This window comes from Procambarus clarkii, chromosome 45 (assembly GCF_040958095.1).
Source record: "Procambarus clarkii isolate CNS0578487 chromosome 45, FALCON_Pclarkii_2.0, whole genome shotgun sequence".
Taxonomy (NCBI): domain Eukaryota; kingdom Metazoa; phylum Arthropoda; class Malacostraca; order Decapoda; family Cambaridae; genus Procambarus; species Procambarus clarkii.
This window is the reverse complement of record NC_091194.1, coordinates 16,770,160-16,786,348: the sequence shown is the minus strand read 5'-3', so window position 1 is coordinate 16,786,348 and position 16,189 is coordinate 16,770,160. Positions and strand designations below refer to the sequence as shown.

Here is a 16,189-nt window from a genome sequence, read left to right as displayed (position 1 = left end):
TAAAGTATACCCTAAATATATCCCTTAAATCATTATAATTATTATAATTATCCCTACTTTTTTTTTGGGGGGGGAGGGGGTATATTTTCTTGACTTCATTTCAACACATATTGACCTACAACTTTCACATATTCAAGTATGAATGCTAAACAATGTTTATTAAAACAAAGTAAATTCATGAATTAAAACTGCCTTATTCATTGTCAATAACTTCAACTTTAATTATATCTGTAACTAGAATTTTAACTTCAGTATCCAAAAATCTAGTTTCTGACTGATTCTCACCATTTATACAAATAGTGTGTACAGCTGTCTGCTTTACAATCCCTATAGAATTGATTTTTCATAAACTCTAAACATTTGGAGTTATAATTTTTTGTTGTCTAAATATGCACATATTTCAAATGCCATATTGACAAATTCTTTTTACAGTAAATTATACTGAAAACCTATATTCTAAATATATGAAAATGAAGATCATATGCTATTCTGAGAGCATAATAACACCAAATGAACAATTGGTGATATCTTATATTTTTGCCGATTTCAAAATCTGATTTCAAATTATTATTCAATTTTATAATTATTTTTTATTTTCTTGTTTTTCAAGTTACACTGGTATCATTTAGACAAAGTTGGAGCATTTGTCTCGTAGATTATGCACAAAACATTTGAAAGAGAGTCAAAAAATTAAAAAAACTGAGCACAATGTCACACTTCATACGAAGTTTTGTGCAGTATAGAGGTTAAACTATCATGAATATCATTACCATTCTGCGATTTATTTTCCTTTGAACTATGCACACACATAATAATATGCAAAATAATAGTATAAATTAAAAGTTACTGTACAAGTACAGTACTGTACATGAAAATAATACCTTGACTGGAAATCCACCGTATAAGGGAGCACACGGAAATCTTAATTTTTCATAAAGAGTAACCCACAATTTTTGCGGCCAGGACACTGTGCGGAAGGCCTCACGCAGGTTTTCAGTAAACATGGGAACAATGGGCTGGAAAAAATATTGCTACATTAGTTTCTGCATTGTTAAAGTACAATACTCTTTAATTTTTTTGAATGTCAATATTGAATAATTAAGCATCTTATCAATATCAGTAGCAATAATAGTGCACTACTTTAATGAATTTCTTACAATTCAAGAAAAAAACATTATACAGCTTTGAGAACAAAACCAAAACAGAGAGGAAAATAGGAGACACACAGTCAAACCCCTACTTAAACTATAATAAATACACTATGTAGAATAATATTTATCTATGCATATTTGTAGACCAGTAATTAATGTAGAAATAAAATGTTGCAAATGAATTTTACATAAAAAGTAAACAAGCATCCACAGATACTTGACATGAGAGCTTCTCATTAAGATGACCTGGATTAACACAGAGAGATAGGAAAGCTACTAAAGATTTGCCAATGAAGAGAATAACAAACAGAAATTCCCAAGTGATAGCCCACATGGTGTGATGTAAGAGACAGGCACCTGAGAATTCCAGAAGACAGACACACCACATTTTAAAGACTCATATCTATGACTACTACAATCCTAATAATAATTGTCTTTCTTACGACTTACTGCATTTGCCCCAATGGCTACTTTAGCAAACCCTGCACGTTTGCCCCACATAAGTTGATAGTTGTGGTCTGAAAACTGGGCCTCACGAACACCTCCAGGTGATATAGAGAGAATGTGATCTTCAGACAGTGTCTGGATACATGAACTAATGGTTCCTGGAGTTATGTCGAAAGCTTCTAATATAACCTTCCAACCTGAAAAAAGATTGAATTATATTGCAACATAAATAAATGCAAAAAATGTTAACCTTGCACTTAACAGAGCAAGGTTAACATTTCTTCAGTTCAAAAACTAAATTATTTTTATTCATACTAGGAAATTTATCATTATGATTGTTGAACAGTGTACAAAATGTTGACAACAGTTAAGTTGAGAGCAGACTGCATTTATACAGTTTCACAGAAGAGCCACAAATCTATGGATAATCCAATAAAATCAGCAGACTCCTAGATGTTACTACTGCTTGGCTTAAACTCGGCTATAAGGATTTTTGGGAATGTTAATTACCTGCTGATATAGACTTGACTAAATGTAAACTATGTCAACAAAATTATTCGCACACCCTCCGTCACTATGTGATGGAGTGTGACAAGATACGTGAATTCAGAAACAATTCCATAACAAATGTTCGAGAGATATGTAAATATTTCATTCAAAGTTATGTTACCAGTAACATTAGCCAAATATCCCCAGTTTGCTAACTGTAGGTAGTAACTGAGTGATTGTAACCTATCCACCGTTGCCCACTGGATGGGAGGCGGTGTGAAGGATACACATATAAATTATAACACTAGCTCTCCACTTGTGTCAGTTGCTTAATTTAGAAACTGTACTTGTAGTCGGTCTTGAGCCCACTGTTGATGTGATGATGTGCATTGAATTTTGTGAATAGCTCATCAAGATTGTAACTTGCTTAGCTAAATGAATTTTGGGGTTCAGTCCCTGAGCCCATTATGTGTCGCTGTAACCCCCTTTCCACTACTGCCCACAGGATGGGTACGGGGTGCATAATAAATGAACTAAACTAAAAAACTCTCATCTTTTTATTAATTTACATTAATACTCTAATGATATGTGCACTTTCTAAAATTTCTTGAAAAGCTTCACACACAGCTGCAACTCAGTTAACAATGGAGTAGGAGAATCAACACAACTGTTGCATTAATATAAACAGATCAATAAACAGGTCAGAACATCACACCCCAACATTTACCTCGTATCTTCACACCTATAGAGAAGAGCAAATATATTCTGTGACAGTTGCACTTTTATGTTTCCATCTTGTTATTTGTCATTTTCATCTGCAATTTATATTCCCATTGAACTTCCTGTAGGTAGGCACTTGCCCTTCTGTAGCCCTTCCACCTGTAATCTTGTACATGCCTTAACCAGTGTCTTAGTCTGATACTCCCACCTTCAACTCTTACTATATCTGGCTGGCTGTCTTATTATTGATATGGAACAAACCAATATTTTTCCAGAAGAAATCAAGTTTACAAGCTAACAATTTTGTGACTACAAGATTTCCTGGCACAAATCCTCATTGAATTTTGAAGGATCACCACACTTAAAGATTCAATAACTTATTTACAGATCATATCTTGAAATCTTCTACACTTTGCCAACTAACCTGGTACTTTCTCCAATAATCTGTCTCCCACGCAGTGTATGAGTCGTCCCTTGACTAAAATAGTTCGAGCCACCAGGTAGTAGATGTCTAAGGGAATGGCACCATGATAATAGATAATCAGGCAACGACCCTCTTCGGGCAGATTCTCCAAACCCTTCACCTCGTAACCTGTTGATAAACAATCCAACACAATTTTTATCACTAGCTTAAGATGAGACAATCTAATATTATTAACAGATGTTTATTAATTTTGTGTATTATTGTGACTATTAATTTTAAGATGACAATAGGCATATATAAACCAGGCATAGGGACTCTCCAGCCTGCAAACCCAATTTTACTGCTTGTTTGCACTTGCTAAAACTATACTATATACTGTAGTTCAGTTTTAATTTTAAGATAATGATAATGTTTATTCAGGTAAAAGTACATACATTCAAAATGAGTCACAAACAAAATTTTGGATTTCTAGATAGAACTAGTACATACTATGCCTAAAGCCACCAATACGCACGTTTCGGAGCAAGGTTTCATTAGTATCTTCATTTCCTCTTCAATAAACCAACCAGCCTGAGAGGACACCCACAATATATGACATCTTCAATACAACAGATGAAACTATAAAACCAAGGTTGAATGTAATGAAATGCCATTTTTGGGTGAACCCCAGAGGCTTCCTGAACCTATCAAACTGACATGTGCCATATTAGTTTAGTGCTATCAGTCCCTGGAGTTCTATGTCTACTGGAGGTCACAAGCCAGAACCTGGCCCCCTCAAAGAGGTGCAAGGAGCAATGGCCATATGAGTCTCTACATTTAGAGTTTTTCATGTCTGCCACTGACCTGGGAAGAAACCCAGAAAGGTAGACGAACCAATACAAACCACCAACTGGTAAAGTTGGGGGAAGAGAACTAACGTCTGAATAGAGCCAAAGAACTCCCCCAAAAGAAATGCAGGAAACAAGCAATCATCATCCAACTAGCGCACCCGCTCGTTAGCCCCCCTTCGACAACATGGGAGAGGGGAAGCCCCTCAGGCAAGTCAACTGCACCACCCCCAGTTTGTATAATGTAAAAAAAAAAAAAAAAAAAAAAACGGCAACCGGAAGGTGTGAGGGAGCCTCCAGGGCTCATCCAGACAATGGCATTTCATTACATTCAATGCTGGTTCTCTGAGGGAAGTCCCTGTTGGCTCCCTGAAGTTAAATACCCACAGATAAGTAAAACACCAGCGTTGAATGTAATGAAATGCCATTTTCTGGGTGAGACCTGGAGGCTCCCCGGAGCTATCCAGGCTGATGTTGCTAATGTCAGACTTTAGCGTCAGTCATGTGTGACTGACAGTAAAGTCTGTCACTGACTGACTTTAGCGTCAGTCAGTGACATGACTGTGGTCATGTCACATGACCACAGTCATGTGTATGTGGTCGTGGGTTCTGGACCACGAGCCAGAACCTGGCTCCCTCAGAGAGGCACAAGGAGCAATTGCCTATAGAAACTCTCATGTGGTTGGAAGCATTCTGTCTGACATCAACTGGGTCAGGCACCCAGAAAGGTAAGCATCCCAAAACAAACCCCTCTTCTGGTTAAGAAATTGCTACTGAGAGCCGAACTAGTGAACAGAACTGGCAAAATAAAAATGAGCTAACGAGCATGACATCACCACGTCGCAGTGCTACCATCTGCACAGCTCTCCCCCTCCTCGGGAGGGGAAAGGGGGAGCCCTAGACCCCTCGTGCCGGCTACCCAAGACCCCAATTCTGAGGTTGGATATCAAAACACGCAAAAAAACGCTGACCGGAGGGAGGGTTGCTGGGGAGCCTTCGGGTCTCACCCACAAAATGGCTTTTCATTACACTCAATGCTGGTTTTCTAGTGATAAATTTCAGGTACTGTACTCAGGTACGGCAAAAATGAGGATCTGAAACATAATACAGGGTACAAAACACAATCGAATCTGCCCATAGTAGAAAAACAGCATGTCAAGGATTTGGGAGTAATGATGTCCGACGATCTAACGTTTAGGGAGCATAACCAAGCAAATATCGCGTCAGCCAGAAAAATGATCGGATGGATTACGAGAACTTTCAAATCCAGGGATCCCATCACAATGGTTGTACTCTTCAAGTCACTTGTGTTGTCTCATCTCGAGTACTGCTCAGTACTCACTTCCCCCTTCAGAGCAGGAGAGATTGCTGAAATAGAGGGAATACAGAGAACATATACGGCACACATAGACGAGATAAAACACCTAAATTATTGGGATCGTCTCAAAGCTCTCCAAATGTACTCTCTAGAAAGGAGATGAGAGAGATACCAAATAAAATACACATGGAAAATACTGGAGGGCCAGGTCCCAAATCTACACAATAAAATAACAACGTACTGGAGTGAACGACATGGAAAAAAATGCAAGATTGAACCAGTGAAGAGCAGAGGTGCCATAGGCACAATCAGAGAACACTGTACTGTATAAGCATCAGAGGTCCGCGGCTGTTCAACGTCCTCCCAGCGAGCATAAGAAATATTGACGGAACAACCATGGACATCTTCAAGAGGAAACTGGACGGTTTTCTAAGAGAAGTTCCGGATCAGCCGGGGTGTGGTGGGTACATGGCCCTGCGGGCTGCTCCAAGCAACAGCCTGGTGGACCAGACTCTCACAAGTCGAGCCTGGCCTCGGGCCGGGCTTGGGGAGTAGAAGAACTCCCAGAACCCCATCAACCTGATCAACCAGGTATCTAGGGGGGAGCCCTGTCGGCTCCCCAGAGCTACCTACCCAAAGACAAAAACAAGAGGGACCTAACCAAGGAGGTGGTTGTCGCTCACTCCCCAATGCGAAGCGGTGACAAAAGGCTGCAACCGCCAACCCAAGGCCGCATCTGCCCGACTAGACCCAGCAACATCAACAAAGGAGCGCGTAGGCAACCTACGAACGTTGTGGGTATGGGGAAAGACTGCAGGCTGGCTGGACGACTACCTCGCGGACGACCCGAGAGAACCGCATCCTGGAACAGGGATGAATAGAAACTGGAGGAACCCAAGCGTGACCCTGGTCACAGTAGCCGTGGCACACTAAGAACAGTGAAGCACCGCAACCAAACACAACACAAGATGCACCCACGGCCTGACCAACCAAGCATCAACAACCCAAGAACCCCTCTGGAAAACAGCAGTGTCAGTCTTCTCCAGAAAAAAGAGGTGGCTGCCAGTGAACAAACCTATCACGAGGACCAAAAGAGCAGAGCCCTGGCACCGGAGGAGAGCATGAAGTACCCCGACCCAACCTCCAGAGGCCAACGCCAACAAGAAAACAACCTCGGAAAACAATCCAGAACCGAAGGGGCCACAACAAACCGAGGAGAAGAGAAGAGAGCACCCAATCCAAGAACCAGAACGGCTCAAGCGGCACAAGAGCAGGCCAGGGTGAACAACGCCAGAGACAGCTCGTGAATTGGTGCAGAGGGAACACCAAAACCGGAGCATCCCGGAGCGGCTCCGCCAACGCCTCATGAGACAAGGCGAAAGTATGTGGCAAGATGACGGCCCTGAACCTCCACAAGAGGAGGACAAGACTACGCCAACAAAACACAGCAAACCTACGAAGGGACAAAAAGAAAAAGGAAGGACTGCCAAAAAAAAACACTGCAGCCGAGACGAAGCACGCAGGTGGGACACCATCAACGAAACCACCTAAACACCAACAAATGGTGAGAGACTCAAGTCAGAACCGAACCAGCCCCGCCATGGATCGATTGAGTAAAGGAAGAGGCGGAGCCGCGGGAAAACCTCGGGTGCGAACATCGAGCAAGCAGAACTAGAAACCCAAGCCAGCAAAGAACCAGATGGAACGTCTGCAGTACAGAAAACTTCCCAATGCTAACGAGCTCATCAGGTGACCGAAGACACTATGGTGCCGACGTGAGACTCGTGAGAAGTGACACCGCGAGATCAGGAAAACACCAACTGGCAGGGTAAGCCTAGAAACCAGGAACCCAAACCCAGCAAGCCAGGAAAGAACCAACCTGGGCAAGCAGATATGCCCCACCTGGGAGGAATCCCATGGGACCCCTAAGGACCAACAAGTCCGACAACCGATAACAATTAGAAGCCGCCAACAGAAAAAACGCCGAACCGCAGAAGCCTCAAACAACAAAGACAAAAGTGCGATGAAAAACAAAGAGCCAGGGCCAAAGGCCAAGGCCAACGAGGAAGCTAGCACCATGAGAAGAAACATCAAGAAACAGGGACACCACATCCCACAGGAGCGGCGAACGCAGCCCCAGCAGGGCAGAACAAAGCAAGCAATGCTGAGTACGGTATGAGGAGAACAAACCAGGATGTGAACAGCACGAAAACAAAAATGAACCGTCCGAAAGTGAACACACAGAAAACGGCCGGAGCCAGGGCCTGAAACCTAGCACCTCCCCAGCCCAACGAAAAGAAACTGCAGTAGCAGGAGAGGAGGAACGGAAGGTACATCCACATGCATACAGGGCAACCCAGAAGCTGGAAGTGCCAAACAAGATGAAGATGAAAACTTAGGACCATAACCTTCTAAGAACTGAAACCCCAGGACGCGTGTACACTCACGGAAACCATGCAAAGAGTACCACCGAATAGGAGAAGAGTACTCGGAACACAGGGGGCAACAACCAAGGCAGACCCCCTCACCAGGCAAGCAAAAAAAAAGAAAAAAGAAAACCCTGCAAGAGGACAGAGTACCCAGGCGGAACAGAGCCGGCCGCAATGATTAGTGAAAACAAGCTGCGCAGTACCTTGTACCCCTTACCAATGCAAACTGCCTCCTACGCTTAGGCGAACAAGGGAGTCAGAACACCCTAGCACACAAAGGGCAGCCGAAAACCGAGCAGTAAATGGCCAAGCAGAGGCAGAACACAAGGAACTTGTGGATGGTGGCCCCAAGCCCCAAGGGCAGTACTTACTGGGCACCTAGGGAAGGGAACCCTAGGCACATGCAGCCCGAGTACTGAAGCAGCTCTCCTGGCTCACACACACCCTGGAAGACAGCCACAAGGCATAGAGCTGAAACCAAGTCTGGAGCCAGAGCACACGACCTCTGCCTAGCGCATCAGCCTCAGAACTGGGGTCTTGGGTAGCTGGCGCGAGAGATCTGGGACTCCCCCTTTCCCCTCTCAGGGAGAGGGGGAGCTGTGCAGACGGCTGTGCGGCGACGTGGTGACGACATGCTCGTTGGCTCGTTTTTTTGGGGGAGTTCTGTCCACTATTTCGGCTCTCAGTAGCAATTTCTTTACCAGAATAGGGGTTTGTTTTGGGATGCTTACCTTTATGGGTGCCTGACCCGGTTGATGGCAGAAATAGAATGCTTCCAACCACATGGGGTTTCTATAGGCCATTGCTCCTCGTGCTTCTCTGAGGTGGCCAGGTTCTGGCTCGTGGTCCCCAGTAGGCCTACAAAACTCCATACACATGACTGATGCCAAAGTCTGATATTAGCAATATCTGCCTGGATAGCTCTGGGGAGCCGACGGGGCTCCCCCCAGAAATAGTGATGTACCCGTGATCGAGGCGGCAGCACTGCAAGTCTCATAATGAAGAGGAGACAACTGGCCACGACAGGCACCCCGGAACGTTGACATGATATCTAGTGGCCAGGACTCTGTCCAATTTCCAAAACCCCCATGCCCGAATGTCATCCCATGACATATTACCAAAAACAGCAGCAAGAGCTGCATACTTCGTCACATCATAGGCATGAGGGTAGACCACAGGCGTGGTAGACTTAATAACCCTGCATACAACCTGTGAGACACAAGTCCTGGAACAAGGAATGAGGGACACCAGGTCTACCCAGAGCATGTTCACTATCGCTGAAGCAGTAGTGCACAGGTAGCAACGTAAAGCCACAACCAGGCACAAAACATGATGCACCCCTGGCCAAACCAACCAATTATCAACAACTAACAGCCCCCCCCCCCTCTGGAAACCAGCCGTCTCATTCTTCGCCAGAAAAGAAGGCTACAAACGAACAAAACGACTCCTTGGACCAAGAGCAGAAACCCCTGCACCGGAGAAGAGCATGAAACTCCCCCACCCAGAGGCCAAAAATAACCAGAGGCTAAGGCCAACAAGAACAAGGACTTGAAAAAACATTCCCAGACTGAAGGGGCCACTACAAATTGAGGTGAAAAGAGAAACGAGCACCAAGTCCAAAGACCAAGAAGGCTCGGGCGGCGCATGAGCTGGCCATAGGTGAAAGGATGCATGAGAGCGCTTGCAGAACAGAATGAAATTGACATCCACCCCGAATGTAAGCTAGAGCGGCTCCACCAGCGACACATGATAAGAAGCGACAGTATTCGGCATGAGTCCTGAAAGAGCCAAGAAAGAAAGGACAAACCAATTAAAAAGAGACACCGACAAAATCCTATGAAGAGAGAGGAAATAGTGGAAAGACCCACAGGAGACTTCATACTGTCAATGAAAAGAAGACCGCAGGTGGGACACCATCAACGAAGCCACCTGATCACTATAAAAATGGCAATACACCCATGTAATAAACAACCAAATGCGAAGAGCAGAAGAATATGTCGAACCAACGAGGTACTTCACAGGCCCGACCTGCTGAAAGAGGCAGAGCCACGGAAAAGCTCCCAGGTTCAGACACCGTGCAAACAGCGTCTGAAACCAAGTACGGGCCAGCCACCATGGTGCCAGGAGAACCCTCGAAAAGATTCGAGCCGTGACAAAACCTGAAACAACAGTTGGACCGGAGAATGAAGTACAGGAACCCCCCACCTCGACTAGTCCTGCCTGAACTTGTCCACAGCGAATGCCTCACAGTCGGGGAATGGTGTCATGTACACAGGAAGGCGCCGGGACCAAGCCGACAAAAACAGGTTCACCTCTGTGCGCCCGAATGTCCGACAAAGCCAAAGAAAGTAGACGGCATTAACCGTCCATTCCGTGGAAAGAGGAATGAAACGAGACAGGACGTTGGGCACCCTCTGAATGTGAACGGCATGGAGAACTAAACCCCGGGAACTCAGCAAAAGAGCTTCCTCAAGCAACCAGCCCCAAAGAGCCACTGACCATAGAGACCCTCATGGTTGAGACAATGAGCCACAGGAGAGCAGTCCGTATGGAACCAAATCATCAAGCCCTGAGATAACAGAATCCGCCACAGTGCCTGCCACATAGCCGCAAACACCTGCACTGTGAGCCTACCGGAAGGACGGAGCCCAAAATCCCTGGCCGACCTGGTGAGCGCTGGTCACAAAACCCCAGCCGAAAGACGAGGCGTCCGTGAGCACATCGAGCAAGGAAAAGGGAAGGTGCCACAGCACCGAACCCCGAAAACTCTGAAGAGTAAGGCCGGAGATGCAGCAACCGACGCAAGGACATAGGGGGCCGAACCCAGCGATCGCGAGAGCAGCAAAAGGGGCTGCCCCGAAGATACCAGTACAGCCTCCAAAGCCAAATCTTGCCTAGCGGGAAAACCAGCAAGGCAAAGTTCAGGCTCCTGCACAACTGCTCGAGCAACTGCAAAGTGACCCTGGTCCCCCTCAAAAACAGCAGATGATGGAAATGCAGCCAAAGCAAAGCCACAGGAGGGAGAGAAATGGCTACAGTTAGAGAATCCCACACGAGGCCCAGCCAAGTCGGAACCCAAGATGGAACCAGATGGGACTTCTGCCAATTCACCAGGAACTCGAACCCGGTAAGCTGGGAAAGAACCATGTCCCTGGCGAGCAGACATGCAGACCGGCTGGGAGCTCAAACCAACCAGTCGTCGAGGTAGGCCAGAACCCGAACACCTAGCAGACAAAGACGAGACAACACAACCCTTGTTAAACACGTCAATATGCGAGGTACCAGATTAAGACCGAATGGAAGGCAACGAAAGTGGTAAGCTTGACACCTAACCAATCCCTAAACCCCAGATGAATAGGAATGTGACAATACGCATCCTTCTAGTCCAGAGAAATCATCCAAGTGCCTGGCTCAAGAATAAGCCGGATCTGGGACAATGCAGTCATCCAAAAGGTGGGGCAAGGAATCCAATGGTTCAGACAGAACAAGTCCAGAATGAACCGAAGATCCACAGTCCCATTTCGGAATTGAAAGCAAGTGAGAAACCCACTCGAGGGATGAAGTCGTTTTGACCACGCCCAAGCAAACCCACTCCAACATGACCTGACAGGAACGTGGAAGAAGCCTGCCCCGCCTGCCAGCGATCCCCCGACTGGAGGAGGAGCTGCCCAACGCCACGAAAAGCCGGAAGACACGACGTGAAAAGCCAATGAATTGTGGAACCAAGATTGGGCAAACAGTCAGTCTCCCCACCAACTGCCCTGCAAAAGGGCCAATGCAACCTCTGAGACGCCGACCTTCGCACAGAGTGACCACCACGCCGACCAGACAAAGAAGGCCCCAGAGAATGCACCTCCTTGGAAACTGGCTCCAAAAGCCCACCCCAACCTATCAAAACCCGAACACTGGCCTGACCACTTCTCGCTCTTGAGAAGAGCAAGACCCGGGGGTCCCCCCCTCTCCTTGAGTGGTGAGAGGAAACCTCTCGCCACTGAAGCATGCAGTCTGACAAAACCCATGCCAAGCTCTCAAAGATAAGAAAGAGCAGTCCGCCAACCAGGAAGACTCCGGAACCTTGTAACACACCCAAAATAGGGAAGAACCAAATTCAAAGGAAGCTGGATCCATTATAGACATAAACCCGGATCTCGCTGGAGGTATGCACCAAGGGCCTCCCAAACCTTCGCAGAGGAAATCCAAGAGGAAGACAACCTCCAGGACATATCCAAGGAACCCAAAGGCACCTGGAGACGAACACTGGGAGAGTCGCACCCAACTCAAAATCATAGAGATGAAGGATATGAAAATCCTTCATACAGTGGCACCTCGACTTACAACTGCCCCTACTTACGAATTTTGCGAGTTACAACGTAAATTTTGTCAGAAAATGGGACTCGACTTATGACTTTACCTCGACTATCGACTTTGTTGATACGCATATGGGTCGACCGATTGCGTGGGTTCCTAGTGGCATGGCCAACCCCGCCTTAGTTTACCAGAGCCGCCCGCTTAGTGACTATCATGATTGTAAAGAATTTCATTATTTTTATGCTTTTCTGGGGGGAGCCCCTTCGGCTTCCCGGAGCTATCCAAGCTGATATTGCTAATGTCAGACTTTGGCATCAATCATGTGTATGGAGTTCTCTGGGCCTATTGGGGACCACGAGCCAGAACCTGGCCTCCTCAGAGAGGCGCGAAGAGCAATGGCCTATAGAAACCCCCGTGTGGTTGGAAGCATTCTGTCTGCCATCGACCAGGTCAGGCACCCAGAAAGATAGGCGCCCCAAAACAAACCCCTTAGTCTGGTGAAAATTGTTACAAAAAGCCGAACTAGTGAACAGAACTCCCCAAACAGAAACGAGCAAACAAGCATGACGTCACACGTCACCACGCCGCTGTCTGTGCAGCTCCCCACTCCCTGGGAGGAGGAAGGAGGAGCCCCAGACCCCCGCACCGGCAATCCACACCCCAGTTCTGAGGCTGATGCGCTAGGCAGAGGCTGTGTGCTCTGGCTCCAATCTTGTTTCAGCTCTGTGCCTTGTGTGTGATGGCTGTCTTGTTGGTGGTGCACAAGCCAGGAGTAATTCTTCAGTACTCGAGCTGCATGCGCCTAGGGTTTCCTTTCCTAGGTGCTCAGTAAGTACTGCCCTTGGGGCATAGGGCCACCTTCCACAAGTTCCTTGGGTTCTGCCTATGACTGGCCATTGGCTGCTTGGTTTTTGGTCCACCCATTGTGTGCTAGGGTGTTCTGGCTCCCCAAGTTTGCCTTAGGGTAAGAGGCAATTTGCACTGGTAAGGGGCGCAGGGTACTGTGCGGCTTGTTTTCACCATTCATAGCGGCCGGCTCTGTTCTGCCTGGGTGCGCTGTCCTCTTGCGGGTGTTTTCTTTTTTTGGTTTGTTTGCCTGATGAGGGGGGTCTTCCTTGGTTACTGCCCCTATGTACCAAGTGCTCTTATACTTAGTGTATAAGTGCTCTTAGTGCAGGGTGATACGTCCCTGCTAGCTCTCCGTGAGTGTACACGTCCTGGGGGTTCAGCTATTAAAAAGTTGTTTGGTAGACTTGGGCGCTTGGATGTGGTGTCTGCCCCTCCCCGAGTTCGGTTCCGTGTCCCTTCGGGTGCTTCGGTCCCATCTTTCCGGAGGTTTTCGACTTCCCGCACGCGTGTCTTTTCCCAGCCGCATGTGGTGCGGGAGGCCTTTGCGGCTTACCTCCTGCACGACCCGGATTATGCCTCTATTATGGATCTGTCTTCATTCAGGTTTGGGTCTTCATTTCCCTACTGGATCCGATATGCAGTTCCGGAGTCGTCCTGGCTAGTGGACAGTAATTTGTTTGGTTTGGAGGGTTGTCATACCTTCTGTCATTCTCGCACGCTTGAGTGGCGTGAGGCGTTGACGGTGGTCCTGGTTTTCCTGGGGGGCAAGTTTGAGCACCTCAATGAGTGCTTGTTTGCTCCTGCCCTTCCTTGGGATGTTGGCATTGTGCAGCTCCATGTGCAGGTTCCTTGAAAACCCCGAGCTCAACAGAGTTTTCCAGGGCCTGTACGGTACATTGGCCCAATGAGAAGCCCAGGCACTGGGGCCAGCTAAGCTGGTAACCCCTATCGGCTGCAGGCAAATTGACAAACAGCGGTAGCTGTGTAACCTCGGAGCAACAAAGGATGACAACCAACACAAGATAGATCTTAGGCTTAGCCTTATCTTAGGCTAGCCTAAGATAAGGCTAGCCTAATGGGAAGCTAGGCAGACCACCTCTGCCAAGGAAGCGAGACTGTGCAAAGAAAGCAAAAAACCAAAAAGGGCCCCGAACCAACACACACACACAAACCAACTGGTCCCCAGAGAGAATCGTTGGCCGCCGCTAAATGCAAGCTGCGCCTGCCCCACCCCCAAAAAAAATCCTCCCTACCCAGGGCAAGACGGGAAGTCCAAGATTCCCAGCGGACCCCAAGGATGAGAACACCACCAAGGGATGAAGCACTCAAATGCGAGTGCGATCCAAACGTCCCAGGGAAGGTAACCCTGACACACAAGGGAAGAAAGAACTTACCGGGCACCTGGGGAAGATAGCCCTAGGTGCATGCAGCCCAATATACTTAAAAAACACCTGGCCACCACCACACAACACTGCTAGCAAAGGCACACTCGCAAAAGCCAGACATAATATGAGGCCAAAGAGGACATCAGGACACTGGCACATCAGTCAACGAACTGGAAGGGAAGGGGTGCAGCCAGTTCCCGCCTCCCCCCCCCCTCTTGGGGAAGAGGGGGGCATTAATGAGCAGGGGGTCCTAGTTGGGTGACTATTGCTTGTTTCCTTCTTTTCTTTTGGGGGGAGTTCTTTGGCTCTGTTTGGACACAGGTTGCAATTTTACCCATTTAGAGCTTTGTATTGGTTCGCCAACCTTTCCCAGTGCTTTGCCCAGTCCATGGTAGACATGACAAACTCAAAATTTAGAGAGCTCATATGGCCATTGCTCCCTGTGCCTCTCTGAGCGGTGGCCAGGTTCTGGCTTGTTGCCCCTGGTAGGCATAGAACTCCAGGAACTGATGGCACCAAACTATTATGGCACATGTCAGTTTTATAGCTTCAGGGAGCCGACGGGGCTCCCCTCAGAAAAGCAATGATAAAACATAAACAAATGCATTACAAGAAGTAGCAGGATTTGGCCCATACCTGTTATGTCATAACAAACATACAAACCATTTTTAACTGTGTTCTCTTTTTAAAAAGTAAAAAAAAAGCAAGTGTAGAGTGATGGATCTCTCCTATCATATAAAATTCAGAGATGGATCATGATGAGTACAAAATTGAAATGAATGTATGCTACAAAGAATATAAAAAATTGGAATGAGTACTGTGTAGAAACGAATCAAGTAAGAGAGGAATAAGTACGTATAAAATACAATTTACCATGCCATATGTAGCCATGGGCATCCCATACCAGAGATATTAGGTATCGGCCTCCAGCCCATGGGTCACGGTGCTCTATCGTTTCATGTAATGCATTATACACATTCTGTCTGGAAAGCAAAAATAAGTAAAACTAAATCTACATTTATCATTATCAAAACTAAAACAGCAACCATTAAACAAAAGGCGGAGTTTTCCTCCAGTGGATTAATTGGGAACCATTCACATTTCTTAAGTTGTGCTTAGTACATCACTAAGATAACAAAGCAGCTATTCTCTAGTTACTTTGGCTGAGCCAAATTGTTAGTGTCTCGTTTACCCTCCGATACCAAAAATAGTTATTTAAAAGGAATGCCAATTGAAGAGATTACACAGTGCTGACAACGACGCAGAGAAACAAAAATGTGGAGCAGACAATATAGTACAGTATTTAGAATTTTTGTGACAATTATATTTGGAGATAAAACCAGCATTGAATGTAATGAAATGCCATTTTCTGGGTGAGCCACCAGAGGCTCCCTGGAGCTAACGATCTAATATGCGATATACTAGAGTAGGGCATTAGTTAATGGAGTTCAGCCTATCGGGCACCAAGAGCCAGAACCTTGTCTCCTCAGAGAGGCACAGGGAGCAATTGCCCTTGGAAAACCTCCCTGTGGTTGGGGTTTTCCTAATCTGCCATCAATCAGGGTTAGGCACCCAGAAAGGTAGACATAACAAAACAGACCCCACTTGGTAACAAAATTGCAACCAAAAACTGAACAGAGGCAGAACTCCCCCAAATCCAAAGGAAACAGGCAAACAACACACCTTGCCATCTCTTCGCTTGTCTGCGCAGCCCTCTCCTCCCCGGACCCTCATTGCCGGCTACTCAACAACTCCAGTTTGGAGGCCAAGCATCAAAACAACATGAAAACCGCTGACCGAAGGGAGAGAGGGTGCCAGGGAGCCTCCAGGGCTCACCCAGAA

General features: G+C 46.6%; 1 protein-coding gene across 10 annotated transcripts in view; it reads right to left on the bottom strand.

Annotated features, from left to right (window-relative positions):
- The window catches only part of LOC123769741 (DGAT1/2-independent enzyme synthesizing storage lipids), an 85,502-nt gene that overhangs the window by 4,129 nt on the left and 65,184 nt on the right, over nucleotides 1–16,189 (bottom strand). For all 10 annotated transcript variants that reach the window (XM_069301463.1, XM_045760971.2, XM_045760973.2 and 7 more), the window contains 4 exons: nucleotides 15,221–15,330; nucleotides 3,232–3,399; nucleotides 1,602–1,795; nucleotides 882–1,016 (listed from right to left, as the gene is read on the bottom strand). In XM_069301463.1, coding sequence (XP_069157564.1) covers nucleotides 882–1,016; nucleotides 1,602–1,795; nucleotides 3,232–3,399; nucleotides 15,221–15,330 — 607 coding nt within the window. The remainder of the gene's footprint in view (nucleotides 1–881; nucleotides 1,017–1,601; nucleotides 1,796–3,231; nucleotides 3,400–15,220; nucleotides 15,331–16,189) is intronic.